Genomic DNA, 15,981 nt, shown 5'->3' with positions numbered 1-15,981 from the left:
TACCTCCCCACCATTGTAACAAAGATTTTAGAAGCAATCGAAAAACATTCGTTTTTGCCACGTTTATTCAATTACAAACACCTTAATGCATAATGCTATTAAATTATATTATGTGAGCTTAACATATGAATAAAATAATTTACAAATACATTTTCCTTAAAGTATACTTTTTTGAGATTACTAATGTTACTGTCCCCACTACAACAACAATAAAAATGTACATTAAATACATGTACTTTTGTCCTTGAAACATTTAATTGAAATAATGTAGAATTCCCTTCATTCCTATGGAGGACTGCGTTTTCTGGGGATTACCAATATGGCCGACTGGTAATTCAAAACCTCTCATTGGCCAACACAAAGCAAAACACGATCTAGTGTTTATCCATTATTGTTGCGTCCCCATCCCTAGCAAGATGGTGTTGTAGAGCAACTATCGCGAGATACCATGAAAATTCCAGCAGAAATCTGTGCGTTCGCGACCTCTCTCCATTGGGTAAAATATCTCCCGAAAAAAAAAAGAAGAATATAAACCCAGGGGCGCAGCTAGCCATTGAAATTAAAATCGAAAAACTCGTGTATGCGTCAATGATTGTGTAATAAGCGCTTCGTCTGAGTACTATGTGTCAGCGGGGAGTGAATTACGCAGAAGATTTGTATTCCACACATTTTTTTACCCTAGCTAAATACCTAGCTAGGCGAGAGGATTTTATTACCTAGCTTGATAGCGAGTGAATAAACAGTGGTGGTAAACTTTGCAAAGAGTAACTGTTACGTTTGTAGCTAGTTAGCTCTTGCTAGCCAGCTACCTCCACTTTTTTGATGATCTTTCAATGGGTGTAGGTTACCACCCGATGGAAGCTGTTGCCTTGGAGCTTGAGGCTGCTAACACTGTGCAATTTCTATTTTTGTGGTTCGCACAATAACGTTAGCTAGTTAGCTAACTATCGATTACAACAAAACTACCTTGTTACTCGCTTGCCTTTGTGGATACAGGCCATGGACTGAATAACGCACACGAATGGTGTCGTCTAGCTAGCTTGATGGCTAGTAGTCATATTGGATAATATACATTGGGTACAACTAAACAACACAAGACCTTGAATATGGATTGTGTGTGTGTGAACTCAAGACCGCTTGTTATTTGGATCATCATGCATTGGATTGCTGGGCCCATGTGCCAAATTGGATGAAATTAACGTAGCTAAAGAAAACAACGAAATTATATACACTCTGCATTTTTCTTTTTTTACATTTGCATTTTACGGTGAACGGAGGCGAAATACAATGTCTACGGCGAAAGAGAACTCTTGCAGGAAATTCCAGGCGAACATTTTCAATAAAAGTAAATGTCAGAATTGCTTCAAACCTCGGGAGTTGCATCTCTTGACCGATCAAGATCTGAATCAGGTAATGCGTTATTGTGGTGCTGTTGCCACATTGTAGCATAGGTGCTTGTAACGTGAACTCGTTGCTAATCTAGCTACAATATAACCATTTGGGCGTGTCGAGTGTGCTGTTGCTGGCAAGTTATGTAATAATTGAATTATACAGTTAGCTAGTCAAACTTGCAATGGAACTTCGTATTGTAGGTTTTTATAACAGAGTTTTAAAACGGTGACAGTGTTGGCCAATTTCATGCTGTCTACTTTGCCATCCTCAAATCAAATTGTATTGGTCACATACACATATTCATCAGATGTTATTGCGGCTGTAGCGAATTGTGTTCTTCAAGTCTTAATCAGCTTTCCTATTGCCAATAGTGTGTGTTCACTATTCAGTAACTCATAGTGTTTACCCTGCTTCAGCATGACAATAAACTAAGGTGTGGTTCTGATGGGAAGAACCAGTGTTTCTCACAATCATCAACCACGGGTTCAAATTTAGGAATAAGCTGTGATACTATGACAACGGTGGAGTCTCACAGATGAACATTTAGATTTCAATAGATGGATGAACCAGGTTTTTGACTAGCTTCTGGTTAGGAATAACATTTTATAACTGACAAATAACACCACCCATCCAAAAGGTGGAATCAGCTGACCCATCATGGGTCCTGACCCAATATTTGGGAGACATTGACCTGAAAGATCCCCTTGTCCCATAGGGCTGGCACTGGCAAGCAGGGTCACCAGCTGACTCAAGGGGACTGTCTGCCACACACAGATATCTGTGGAGGCAAACAATACGGTGGTGCCCTCCTGAATGTGACCCTGGCTGTGGGTTCTCTGCAGCTGAGCTGACTCAAGGTTAGGGATGTAGTGCTTCACCAAACCCATTGTTTGATACTTACTGCGGTTTCGGGGTCACAATTCGTTTTCAGTAAACAGCGGGAAAGTGAAAAAAACTAAAACATTTTTGGCATATTTAATCAAATCCAAAGTGTTGTTATTCCTGTCTCCAGACATGATCATCAGTCGTGTAAGGCCTGATCCCAGTCAAATCACATGATAAGAGCACCATGAGGAATAACAACACTGGACTTTCTTAAATGAAAACACACGATTACTCATCGACGATGCATCATACGGGGACGATTTCTGTATTTTGACGAGTGCAACACGGGTTCATTGGTCAACTCATTGACAACCTTGACTTTAACTTGCTTACATAGAGCGGGGTACTTCCTGTTTGTTGAAATGGGAGCGAGATGGAGAAGTTTGTAACGTGGTTCGAGCACTTTCACAAGGTGCTGAAAACCCCTGTTCGTCTCAACCACTGAGAGAATGGGTGCATATCCGTGGCTGTAAACATACCTATCGCTCTTGCAAGTCTGTTTGGCCGGTCAGAATCGGCTGCGAACGGGGTGCTTGAATGCAGAGGGGAGAAGTAAAAAAAAAAAAAAAGTGTTTTTTTGCGTTTTCGTCTTGCTCCGGTGTCTGTGTAAATGTGTCTACATATTTGAGGTGTTGGCAGCTGCACAGACTATTCTGGTTGAGCAGTGGCAACATACCCTCTATGCCCATCGCTGTTGTAATCTACTGGGAAGACAAAATGTTCCTAAACTAGAGGTTTAATCGATGATGAAGATCCTCCTGGTTTATCCACCGCTCTCCATGATACACAACTAGTCCCCTGCTGCGCCTCACAAAAGGACCGTTTTGAAACGCTCCAGTTAAGATTCAAATTTTGATTACAATGTGCACATTTTTATTTTTTATTTTTAAATAATTTTTATCCCCTTTTCTCCCCAATTTTCGTGGTATCCAATCGCTAGTAATTACTATCTTGTCTCATCGCTACAACTCCCGCACGGGCACGGGAGAGATGAAGGTCGAAAGCCATGCGTCCTCCGAAGCACAACCCAACCAAGCCGCACTGCTTCTTAACACAGCGCGTCTCCAAACCGGAAGCCAGCCGCACCAATGTGTCAGAGGAAACGCCGTGCACCTGGCCCCCTTGGTTAGCGCGCACTGCGCCCGGCCCGCCACAGGAGTCGCTGGAGCGCGATGAGACAAGGATATCCCTACCGGCCAAACCCTCCCTAACCCGGACGAAGCTAAGCCAATTGTGCGTCGCCCCACGGACCTCCCGGTCGCGGCCGGCTGCAACAGAGCCTGGGCGCGAACCCAGAGACTCTGGTGGCGCAGCTAGCACTGCAATGCAGTGCTTTAGACCAACAATGAGCACATTTTAACGGAATTGTTTTTTTAACGGAATAGTCTGAGATGTTTTTTTTTTTCATCACAGTTACTAGAGGCATACAATGCAGTGTTATAGGCATACTGTCTATTTATCTGTTGTTTTTCTGTATTCATCTGGTTCACAGTGCGGACCAGAGGTACCGACCGGGTTTGGTACCAATAGGTGGACCGTTACACTCCTACTCAAGATGTTGGTGCACAAAACTGAAAATATGAAGCTCTAGACTCAAGTACACATACGTTATAAACAACGTATCGTCAAGTCTTTGGTTGAAATGACACGTTTCCAGTAAAAAAAAAGCTTCCCTCGCCTTTTCCTTCAGTCAGTGAAGTAGCTAATGAGAAGATCTGTCTTCCAGATCGTTAGCTAGTCTCGGTTGTATCCTGTAATAGATCCCATGTGATGACGTCCAGATGGGCCCTTGAACGTGGCTTAAGAACAGCAAGCGTCCTCTCCTCCAAAGAGACTGTGTGTGAGGAAGTGTGTTTGTGTGTGACGGCCTGCTTGTGATTACTGCGGGGTTAACCCCTTCCGACCCGGACTGCTGAGTCAGGCATGTAATCACTTTAAGATTCTATCACTTTCTTAATCTCCTTGAGACGCAGCCCTCCTCTCTCGGTTAGTGCTATCCGGGATCCTTGGGAGGTCTATACCCTAACCCTAACCTTAACCCCTAACCATAACTCTTACCCATAAACCTTACCCAACCCTAACACTTACCAAACCATTTTTACATTTCAACTTCAATGGGGGTGACATCAGAGTTGGGAAGTCCCAAGGATCCCCTTTAGACTGTCCTTTATGACGTCACAGGTGGAGCCAGAGATGCTTCTGTTCACTGCTCTCTCTATATAGGGCTGGAAATGACTTGGTCTCATACCGGGGGAATCTTAACCTGACAACATAAACTATAATCTTCTACGCTAGCTAGGCCTACTTTCTTAAAATTAAAACAATACTTTAAAAGAACCACATTCTGTCCTAAATCCATTCTAAGGAACTAGCCATGACATTGACTGCCATTTTCAACAAGAAAATGTAAACATTAATGAAGAATGGAGCCTATTCGCTCGCTTTTATTATTTCATGACTTCTTTTGGGATGAGTGGACCGAATGAAAATAGCAGGAAAGTGGAAGTGTAGAAATCATAAGTGAAACATGGAGGGTGGATCCTCTTCCATCCACTGGGCCTCTAGTAAGTAGATAACTGGAGGTCGAGGGGTGCTTCAATGGTGTCTTAAGAAGCACTGAATGGCTCCAAGAGAAGCTCTCGTTTAGTCTAACTGAATTTGAGCCCTACGCTTAAAAACAAGTTATTTGGAATCTGATTCTGGACATGAAGGAAAAGGGAGTTGCTGAGCTCCATCTTTCACTGTCCTGTCATTTGATCAAACCTCCTTCACGATTGCAACATTGAGAAGAAAAAACAATATTCCTAGCCCACATGGATAAGTTATCTGAAGGAAAAAGAAACAGAATGTGGAGGAACAGTATCCAATATAAACAATCTCTTTGTTGTACACCGCAGTGATGGGTGGAACTGTGGGAGGAGAGGGGGCGTCAAAGCAGATCCCGTGTTTGGCAGTTAGTTTAGTGTGATAAAGGACTTATTTCCCTGAAGTGTAGACCTAGCTCTAGATGCCTCCAAGCTCATGTGATGATGTGTGCCAGAGAAAGCACTTTGTATGTTCTTTTGGGAGAGGAGAGAGCCTCGATCCAGAAAAACAACCTTTAATAACTATCGCTGAGCTACACTGCCCTGTAGTTCCCGAGGCATCGGAGGAGGGAGAGATGGGGGGGGGGGCCAGGGATGTGATGGAAGTATAGACAGACAGAGGGATTTGAGAACTCGGGGAGGAGGTGGTGGGGGGAGTGAGGAAGAGAACTCGGGGAGGAGGTGGGGTGGGGAGGAGGTGGTGGGGGAGTGAGGAAGAGAACTCGGGGAGGAGGTGGGGGGGGGAGTGGGGAGGAGGTGGGGGGGGGAGTGAGGAAGAGAACTCGGGGAGGAGGTGGGGGGGGGAGTGGGGAGGAGGTGGTGGGGGGAGTGAGAAAGAGAACTCGGGGAGGAGGTGGGGGGGGGAGTGGGGAGGAGGTGGTGGGGGAGTGAGGAAGAGAACTCGGGGAGGAGGTGGGGGGGGGGGAGTGGGGAGGAGGTGGGGGGGGAGTGAGGAAGAGAACTCGGGGAGGAGGTGGGGGGGGGAGTGGGGAGGAGGTGGTGGGGGAGTGAGGAAGAGAACTCGGGGAGGAGGTGGGGGGGGGAGTGGGGAGGTGGTGGTGGGGGAGTGAGGAAGAGAACTCGGGGAGGAGGTGGGGGGATTGGGGAGGAGGTGGTGGGGGGAGTGGGGAGGAGAACTCGGAGGTGGTGGGGGGAGTGGGGAGGAGGTGGTGTGGGGAGGAGAACTCGGGGAGGAGGTGGTGTGGGGAGTGGGGAGGAGGTGGTGGGGGGAGTGAGGAAGAGAACTCGGGGAGGAGGTGGTGGGGGAGTGGGGAGGAGGTGGTGGGGGAGTGAGGAAGAGAACTCGGGGAGGAGGTGGGGGGAGTGGGGAGGAGGTGGTGGGGGAAGGAGAACTCGGGGAGGAGGTGGAGTGGGGAGTGGGGAGGAGAACTCGGGGAGGAGGTGGTGTGGGGAGTGGGGAGGAGGTGGTGGGGGGAGTGGGGAGGAGGTGGTGGGGGAGTGAGGAAGAGAACTCGGGGAGGTGGTGGGGGGAGTGAGGAGGAGGTGGTGGGTGGAGTGGGGAGGAGGTGGTGGGGGGAGTGGGGAGGAGGTGGTGGGGGGAGTGAGCAAGAGAACTCGGGGAGGAGGTGGTGGGGGGAGGAGTATGGAGAGAGTTTTGGGGGGAGGAAGGAGAGGAAGAGCTTGTGAAAGGAAATGCGAGGTCAGGCTTGAAACTGGAGCAGAGTATCCCAGAGGTTACTCTCACCAGTGGAGACCAGAGTTCTAGAATACACATACATTGATCTCAATTCCACATGGTCCAGAATCATGTATGTTAGATCTATACGTTCCATTTCTGTTTCAGAATGACAAAGGCTCTGCAATGGTTTTACTTGGCTAGCAGGAGTAAGGTGGACAATCGGACTACACTTTACATTTGAATGGACTTTTTAGCATGGCTCCGAAATGAGTGGAGGAGAGAGGAAGCCCCTTCAGTCATTCAGGGCCCCTTGGCCTGTAGTGGGGAGGAAATGGAGAGTTGGGCTGAATCGCAATAACCCCCCACCCCCTCCCTTAGCCCTTCCCCTCGTTTTCGACTGTCCCTTGGTGTGGTAGTGACACTCAAACGGAGCAACTAGTGGTAGGGAGAGATAAATGACCCCAGGGAATGGGACATCACTAGTGGTAGGGAGAGATAAATGACCCCAGGGAATGAGACATCACTAGTGGTAGGGAGAGATTAATGACCCCAGGGAATGGGACATCACTAGTGGTAGGGAGAGATAAATGACCCCAGGGAATGAGACATCACTAGTGGTAGGGAGAGATAAATGACCCCAGGGAATGGGACATCACTAGTGGTAGGGAGAGATAAATGACCCCAGGGAATGGGACATCAATAGTGGTAGGGAGAGAAATGACCCCAGGGAATGGGACATGACTAGTGGTAGGGAGAGATAAATGACCCCAGGGAATGGGACATCACTAGTGGTAGGGAGAGATGAATGATCCCAGGGAATGAGACATGACTAGTGGTAGGGAGAGAAATGACCCCAGGGAATGGGACATCACTAGTGGTAGGGAGAGATAAATGACCCCAGGGAATGAGACATCACTAGTGGTAGGGAGAGATAAATGACCCCAGGGAATGGGACATCACTAGTGGTAGGGAGAGATTAATGACCCCAGGGAATGGGACATCACTAGTGGTAGGGAGAGATAAATGACCCCAGGGAATGAGACATCACTAGTGGTAGGGAGAGATAAATGACCCCAGGGAATGGGACATCACTAGTGGTAGGGAGAGATAAATGACCCCAGGGAATGGGACATCAATAGTGGTAGGGAGAGAAATGACCCCAGGGAATGGGACATGACTAGTGGTAGGGAGAGATAAATGACCCCAGGGAATGGGACATCACTAGTGGTAGGGAGAGATGAATGATCCCAGGGAATGAGACATGACTAGTGGTAGGGAGAGAAATGACCCCAGGGAATGGGACATCACTAGTGGTAGGGAGAGATAAATGACCCCAGGGAATGAGACATCACTAGTGGTAGGGAGAGATAAATGACCCCAGGGAATGAGACATCACTAGTGGTAGGGAGAGATAAATGACCCCAGGGAATGAGACATCACTAGTGGTAGGGAGAGATAAATGACCCCAGGGAATGAGACATGACTAGTGGTAGGGAGAGATAAATGACCCCAGGGAATGGGACATGACTAGTGGTAGGGAGAGATAAATGACCCCAGGGAATGAGACATGACTAGTGGTAGGGAGAGATAAATGACCCCAGGGAATGCGACATGACTAGTGGTAGGGAGAGATAAATGACCCCAGGGAATGAGACATGACTAGTGGTAGGGAGAGATAAATGACCCCAGGGAATGGGACATCACTTCATCAATCACACCAGAATCCGCTAATGGATATCTTACCACACAATTCAATGACGACGAGCCTTGTGTTTTTCACAATGTCTGTACTGGAGGCAGTAACAGCTCTCCTTATTTCTCATGCAACAAATACATAGCATGTGAGAGCAGTAAAACAATAATGTAGGCGTCCTCTGTGGTTCAATGTGGAGTAGTAATGTAGCTGTCCTCTGTGGTTCAATGTGGAGTAGTAATGTAGCTGTCCTCTGTGGTTCAATGTGGAGTAGTAATGTAACTGTCCTCTGTGGTTCAATGTGGAGTAGTAATGTAGCTGTTCTCTGTGGTTCAATGTGGAGTAGTAATGTAACTGTCCTCTGTGGTTCAATGTGGAGTAGTAATGTAGCTGTCCTCTGTGGTTCAATGTGGAGTAGTAATGTAACTGTCCTCTGTGGTTCAATGTGGAGTAGTAATGTAACTGTCCTCTGTGGTTCAATGTGGAGTAGTAATGTAACTGTCCTCTGTGGTTCAATGTGGAGTAGTAATGTAACTGTCCTCTGTGGTTCAATGTGGAGTAGTAATGTAACTGTCCTCTGTGGTTCAATGTGGAGTAGTAATGTAGCTGTCCTCTGTGGTTCAATGTGGAGTAGTAATGTAACTGTCCTCTGGTTCAATGTGGAATAGTAATGTAGCTGTCCTCTGTTGTTCAGTGTGGAGTAGTAATGTAGCTGTTCTCTGTGGTTCAATGTGGAATAGTAATGTAGCTGTCCTCTGTGGTTCAATGTGGAGTAGTAATGTAGCTGTCCTCTGTGGTTCAATGTGGAGTAGTAATGTAACTGTCCTCTGTGGTTCAATGTGGAGTAGTAATGTAACTGTCCTCTGTGGTTCAATGTGGAGTAGTAATGTAACTGTCCTCTGTGGTTCAATGTGGAGTAGTAATGTAACTGTCCTCTGTGGTTCAATGTGGAGTAGTAATGTAACTGTCCTCTGTGGTTCAATGTGGAGTAGTAATGTAACTGTCCTCTGTGGTTCAATGTGGAGTAGTAATGTAACTGTCCTCTGTGGTTCAATGTGGAGTAGTAATGTAGCTGTCCTCTGTGGTTCAATGTGGAGTAGTAATGTAACTGTCCTCTGGTTCAATGTGGAATAGTAATGTAGCTGTCCTCTGTTGTTCAGTGTGGAGTAGTAATGTAGCTGTTCTCTGTGGTTCAATGTGGAATAGTAATGTAGCTGTCCTCTGTGGTTCAATGTGGAATAGTAATGTAACTGTCCTCTCTGGTTCAATGTGGAGTAGTAATGTAACTGTCCTCTGGTTCAATGTGGAGTAGTAATGTAACTGTCCTCTGTGGTTCAATGTGGAGTAGTAATGTAACTGTCCTTTGTGGTTCAATGTGGAGTAGTAATGTAACTGTCCTCTGTGGTTCAATGTGGAGTAGTAATGTAACTGTCCTCTGTGGTTCAATGTGGAGTAGTAATGTAACTGTCCTCTGTGGTTCAATGTGGAGTAGTAATGTAACTGTCCTCTGTGGTTCAATGTGGAGTAGTAATGTAACTGTCCTCTGTGGTTCAATGTGGAGTAGTAATGTAGCTGTCCTCTGTGGTTCAATGTGGAGTAGTAATGTAACTGTCCTCTGGTTCAATGTGGAATAGTAATGTAGCTGTCCTCTGTTGTTCAGTGTGGAGTAGTAATGTAGCTGTTCTCTGTGGTTCAATGTGGAATAGTAATGTAGCTGTCCTCTGTGGTTCAATGTGGAGTAGTAATGTAGCTGTCCTCTGTGGTTCAATGTGGAGTAGTAATGTAACTGTCCTCTGTGGTTCAATGTGGAGTAGTAATGTAACTGTCCTCTGTGGTTCAATGTGGAGTAGTAATGTAACTGTCCTCTGTGGTTCAATGTGGAGTAGTAATGTAACTGTCCTCTGTGGTTCAATGTGGAGTAGTAATGTAACTGTCCTCTGTGGTTCAATGTGGAGTAGTAATGTAACTGTCCTCTGTGGTTCAATGTGGAGTAGTAATGTAACTGTCCTCTGTGGTTCAATGTGGAGTAGTAATGTAGCTGTCCTCTGTGGTTCAATGTGGAGTAGTAATGTAACTGTCCTCTGGTTCAATGTGGAATAGTAATGTAGCTGTCCTCTGTTGTTCAGTGTGGAGTAGTAATGTAGCTGTTCTCTGTGGTTCAATGTGGAATAGTAATGTAGCTGTCCTCTGTGGTTCAATGTGGAATAGTAATGTAACTGTCCTCTCTGGTTCAATGTGGAGTAGTAATGTAACTGTCCTCTGGTTCAATGTGGAGTAGTAATGTAACTGTCCTCTGTGGTTCAATGTGGAGTAGTAATGTAACTGTCCTTTGTGGTTCAATGTGGAGTAGTAATGTAACTGTCCTCTGTGGTTCAATGTGGAGTAGTAATGTAACTGTCCTCTGTGGTTCAATGTGGAGTAGTAATGTAACTGTCCTCTGTGGTTCAATGTGGAGTAGTAATGTAACTGTCCTCTCTGGTTCAATGTGGAGTAGTAATGTAACTCTCCTCTGTGGTTCAATGTGGAGTAGTAATGTAACTGTCCTCTGTGGTTCAATGTGGAGTAGTAATGTAACTGTCCTCTGGTTCAATGTGGAGTTGTAATGTAACTCTCCTCTGTGGTTCAATGTGGAGTAGTAATGTAACTGTCCTCTGGTTCAATGTGGAGTAGTAATGTAACTCTCCTCTGGTTCAATGTGGAGTTGTAATGTAACTCTCCTCTGTGGTTCAATGTGGAGTAGCTCTCTGTCTCTCGCTCTCTGACTCTCGCTCTCTGACTCTCGCTCTCTGACTCTCGCTCTCTGACTCTCGCTCTCTGACTCTCGCTCTCTGACTCTCGCTCTCTGCCTCTCGCTCTCTGCCTCTCGCTCTCTGCCTCTCGCTCTCTGCCTCTCGCTCTCTGCCTCTCGCTCTCTGCCTCTCGCTCTCTGCCTCTCGCTCTCTGACTCTCGCTCTCTGACTCTCGCTCTCTGACTCTCGCTCTCTGCCTCTCGCTCTCTGTCTCTCGCTCTCTGCCTCTCGCTCTCTGCCTCTCGCTCTCTGCCTCTCGCTCTCTGACTCTCGCTCTCTGCCTCTCGCTCTCTGCCTCTCGCTCTCTGTCTCTCTCTCTCTGCCTCTCGCTCTCTGCCTCTCGCTCTCTGCCTCTCGCTCTCTGACTCTCGCTCTCTGCCTCTCGCTCTCTGCCTCTCGCTCTCTGCCTCTCGCTCTCTGCCTCTCGCTCTCTGACTCTCGCTCTCTGCCTCTCGCTCTCTGACTCTCGCTCTCTGCCTCTCGCTCTCTGCCTCTCGCTCTCTGTCTCTCTCTCTTTGGATGTTTTGAATGCGACCAATGGAGAAATAGTTTGCTCTGCTATAAAACACCACTTACCTGTGTGGTATGGGCTCATTTATTGATCACATGGCCCATATAGCTCTAATAATAGAATAGTATTTGTCCTATGTGTTTTTTGCATCCCCCACTCTGAGGCGCCCTCGAAGAGTGGGGTCACGTCCTGGGGTCAGCCGTTATTGACGGTGAACCTGGAGCAATTTAGGGTTAAGTGCCTTGCTCAAGGGCACAACTGAATCAGCGCGGGGATTCAAACCAGCGACCGTTCGGTTTCTGTCCCATCGCTCTTAATTGCTAGGCTGTCTTCCACCCCTATATAGGATCTGAGGACAGGAAACATCCATTTTGGATCGTCTCTGGTGTATGCTAATCATCAGTCTAAATGACTGTTCTTTTATTTTATATATATATATCTTCTTTTTTTTACCCCTTTTTCTCCCCAATTTCCTGGTTTCCAATTGGTAGTTAGGCTTGTCTCATCGCTGCAACTCCCGTACGGACTCTGAAGAGAAGGTCGAGAGCCGTGTGTCCTCCGAAACACGACCCAGCCAAGCCGCACTGCTTCTTGACACAACGCCCACTTAACCCGGAAGCCAGCCGCACCAATGTGTCGGAGGAAACACCATACACCTGGCGACCGTGTCAGCGTGCACTGCGCCCGGTACGCCACAGGAGTTGCTAGTGCGCGATTGGACAAGGACATCAAACCTCCCCTAACCCGGACAGCGCTGTGCCAATTGTGCGCCGCCCCATGGGTCTCCCGGTCGCGGCCGAGCCTGAACTCGAACCCAGAATCTCTAGTGGCACAGCTAGCGCTGCGATGCAGTGCCTGCACCACTCGGGAGGCCACCAGACTCTTCTTATCAGATGTCTAAGGACTATGTGCTGACACGTTTACCTCAATCACCCATGTCACCTTTTTAAAAGGAACCACTTCTTCTATCTGTCTCCGTAGACACATTAGTCAGGCCGTCTTCTATCTGTCTCCGTAGACACATTAGTCAGGACGTCTTCTATCTGTCTCCGTAGACACATTAGTCAGGACGTCTTCTATCTGTCTCCGTAGACACATTAGTCAGGACGTCTTCTATCTGTCTCCGTAGACACATTAGTCAGGCCGTCTTCTATCTGTCTCCGTAGACACATTAGTCAGGCCGTCTTCTATCTGTCTCCGTAGACACATTAGTCAGGCCGTCTTCTATCTGTCTCCGTAGACACATTAGTCAGGCCGTCTTCTATCTGTCTCCGTAGACACATTAGTCAGGATGTCTTCTATCTGTCTCCGTAGACACATTAGTCAGGCCGTCTTCTATCTGTCTCCGTAGACACATTAGTCAGGACGTCTTCTATCTGTCTCCGTAGACACATTAGTCAGGCCGTCTTCTATCTGTCTCCGTAGACACATTAGTCAGGACGTCTTCTATCTGTCTCCGTAGACACATTAGTCAGGCCGTCTTCGCAAGCTGAAACAAGGCACATGTGGATTTACGACTGGCATACAGGGACACGGGCCAGCTAGCAATACGGTCAAAATCCCCCGCAGACCAATAATCGTACACTTCTCTACTGCAGGGGAGACGCTAGCCTGGAATTTAAGGGGCAGAGGGGGAAAAGGAGCCCAACGGGCCTGACAGCTGCTTCTTGGTAATGTTTAACAGTCAAAATCAGAGACAGACAGGAGTTTTTTAATAGAGTACAAAGAGCACCCATTTGAAATGTTTCTCCCCCTCGGCCCTGTGGGAACTCTGTCTCCATGTTTATGTTTCCACATCTTTTCAACTTGTCCTCTGTGTTTTCATTGGGAACAAGACGGTTTTTGGCTCAAAACAGCTTCCGTGAGGTGAATGTAGATGAATAGGCAGTCGCTGCTGCTGTTCACACAGAACGCTTCATTCTAGACTCATCTAAGCAATTTGAACGGAAAGGCAGTGGTTTATAGCATCAAACGGTGCTGATTTACGCCGACAGGCTCCCTGGTGTGGTTTTAAAACGGCCTGTCCTTGAGGGTCTCTCTCTACTCACCCAGACTTTCTCTCTCACTGCTTCCCCCTCCCACCTCAGTGGTAATGGTCGTCTACATGGCCCTTTTCTCTGTGTTTTACAGGCCAAACCGATTTATGGCGGATGGCTGTGCTTGGCCCCCGAGGGAACAGACTTTGGCAATCCCATGCAGAGATCCCGGGTAAGAACACCCGTGTGTGTGTGTGTGTGTGTGTGTGTGTGTGTGTGTGTGTGCTCACATGAAATGGGGGTTGGGTTAGAATGCGTGTTCGCTGTTTCGTAGCGCTGTAGTCACATGATAAACATTCCCCAGAACCCCGTGGTGAGAGGGGATGAGAACCCCAATAGCCTACCTGTCGTCCCTACACTCTAACCACTAGGCTACCTGCCGTCCCTACGCTCTAACCACTAGGCTACCTGCCGCCCCTACACTCTAACCACTAGGCTACCTGCCGCCCCTACACTCTAACCACTAGGCTACCTGCCGCCCCTACACTCTAACCACTAGGCTACCTGCCGCCCCTACACTCTAACCACTAGTCTACCTGCCGTCCCTACACTCTAACCACTAGGCTACCTGCCGCCCCTACACTCTAACCACTAGGCTACCTGCCGCCCCTACACTCTAACCACTAGTCTACCTGCCGTCCCTACACTCTAACCACTAGGCTACCTGCCGTCCCTACACTCTAACCACTAGGCTACCTGCCGTCCCTACACTCTAACCACTATGCTACCTGCCGTCTCTACACTCTAACCACTAGACTACCAGCCGTCCCTACACTCTAACCACTAGGCTACCTGCCGTCCCTACACTCTAACCACTAGGCTACCTGCCGCCCCTACACTCTAACCACTAGGCTACCTGCCGTCCCTACACTCTAACCACTAAGCTACCTGCCGTCCCTACACTCTAACCACTAGGCTATCTGCCGTCCCTACACTCTAACCACTAGGCTACCTGCCGCCCCTCCACTCTAACCACTAGGCTATCTGCCGTCCCTACACTCTAACCACTAAGCTACCTGCCGTCCCTACACTCTAACCACTAGGCTATCTGCCGTCCCTACACTCTAACCACTAAGCTACCTGCCGTCCCTACACTCTAACCACTAGGCTATCTGCCGTCCCTACACTCTAACCACTAGACTACCTGCCGTCCCTACACTCTAACCACTAGGCTACCTGCCGTCCCTACACTCTAACCACTAGTCTACCTGCCGCCCCTACACTCTAACCACTAGGCTACCTGCCGTCCCTACACTCTAACCAATAGTCTACCTGCCGCCCCTACACTCTAACCACTATGCTACCTGCCGTCCCTACACTCTAACCACTAAGCTACCTGCCGTCCCTACACTCTAACCACTAGGCTACCTGCCGTCCCTACACTCTAACCACTAGGCTACCTGCCGTCCCTACGCTCTAACCACTAGGCTACCTGCCGCCCCTACACTCTAACCACTATGCTACCTGCCGTCCCTACACTCTAGCCACTAGGCTACCTGCCGTCCCTACACTCTAACCACTAGGCTACCTGCCGTCCCTACGCTCTAACCACTAGTCTACCTGCCGTCTCTACACTCTAACCACTAGTCTACCTGCCGTCTCTACGCTCTAACCACTAGGCTACCTGCCGTCCCTTGTATCTTGAAGCTTGTCTTATTATGTTCACTACACACTAGTAGTCCGCTATTCCTAAACAGTTCTTCAGATGAAGTTGTAACGATGCTCCACTTTCTCCCGACAGAAATGGCAACGGAGGTTCTTTGTGCTGTACGAACATGGCTGCCTGCGCTTCGCCCTGGACGAATCGGTAAGGATCTTTCATAGCAGCCATGCCACTTCCTACTTAACAGCTTAACAGCTCCTTAGCTGCGTCTGTAACCAGGTTATACCAGGCTCTCTTGCCTTGTGGTTGCATGCAGAGGCAAGGTGACAGGGAGGAGTAGTATGTCATAATGTCCTTGCAGGTTGAATGACCAGGCTGTGTAGTGGTGATGTAATCGGTGGTACCTGGAAAGAGAGATGACTTGGTAGCATTCTTATCTCTTTTACCCTACCTAGCTCTACCTCACCCTACCTAGCTCTACCCAACCCTACCTAGCTCTACCCCACCCTACCTATCTCTACCCCACCCTACCTAGCTCTACCTCACCCTACCTAGCTCTACCCCACCCTACCTACCTTTTCCCCACCCTACCTAGTTCTACCTCACCCTACCTAGCTCTACCCCACCCTACCTAGCTCTACCCCACCCTACCTAGCTCTACCCCACCCTACCTAGCTCCACCCCACCCTACCTAGCTCTACCTCACCCTACCTAGCTCTACCCCACCCTACCTAGCTCTACCCCACCCTACCTAGCTCTACCCCACCCTGCCTAGCTCTACCTCACCCTACCTAGCTCTACCCTACCTAGCTCTACCCTACCTAGCTCTACCCCACCCTACCTAGCTC

General features: G+C 48.2%; 1 protein-coding gene across 3 annotated transcripts in view; it reads left to right on the top strand.

The window, feature by feature from the left end:
• The first annotated feature begins 460 nt into the window (after positions 1-460).
• Positions 461-15,981, top strand: part of LOC129815338 (myosin phosphatase Rho-interacting protein-like) — an 80,030-nt gene continuing 64,509 nt past the window's right edge. The window contains exons 1-3 of one of the 3 annotated variants that reach the window (XM_055869099.1): positions 461-1,410; positions 13,625-13,702; positions 15,272-15,337. In XM_055869099.1, coding sequence (XP_055725074.1) covers positions 1,288-1,410; positions 13,625-13,702; positions 15,272-15,337 — 267 coding nt within the window. In that variant the 5' untranslated portion in view covers positions 461-1,287. The remainder of the gene's footprint in view (positions 1,411-13,624; positions 13,703-15,271; positions 15,338-15,981) is intronic. The other 2 variants (XM_055869183.1, XM_055869258.1) reach the window with 2 other exon arrangements.

The sequence above is a fragment of the Salvelinus fontinalis genome, chromosome 1 (genome assembly GCF_029448725.1).
Source record: "Salvelinus fontinalis isolate EN_2023a chromosome 1, ASM2944872v1, whole genome shotgun sequence".
Classification (NCBI taxonomy): Eukaryota; Metazoa; Chordata; class Actinopteri; order Salmoniformes; family Salmonidae; genus Salvelinus; species Salvelinus fontinalis.
This window is presented reverse-complemented; position numbering and strand designations above follow the sequence as displayed.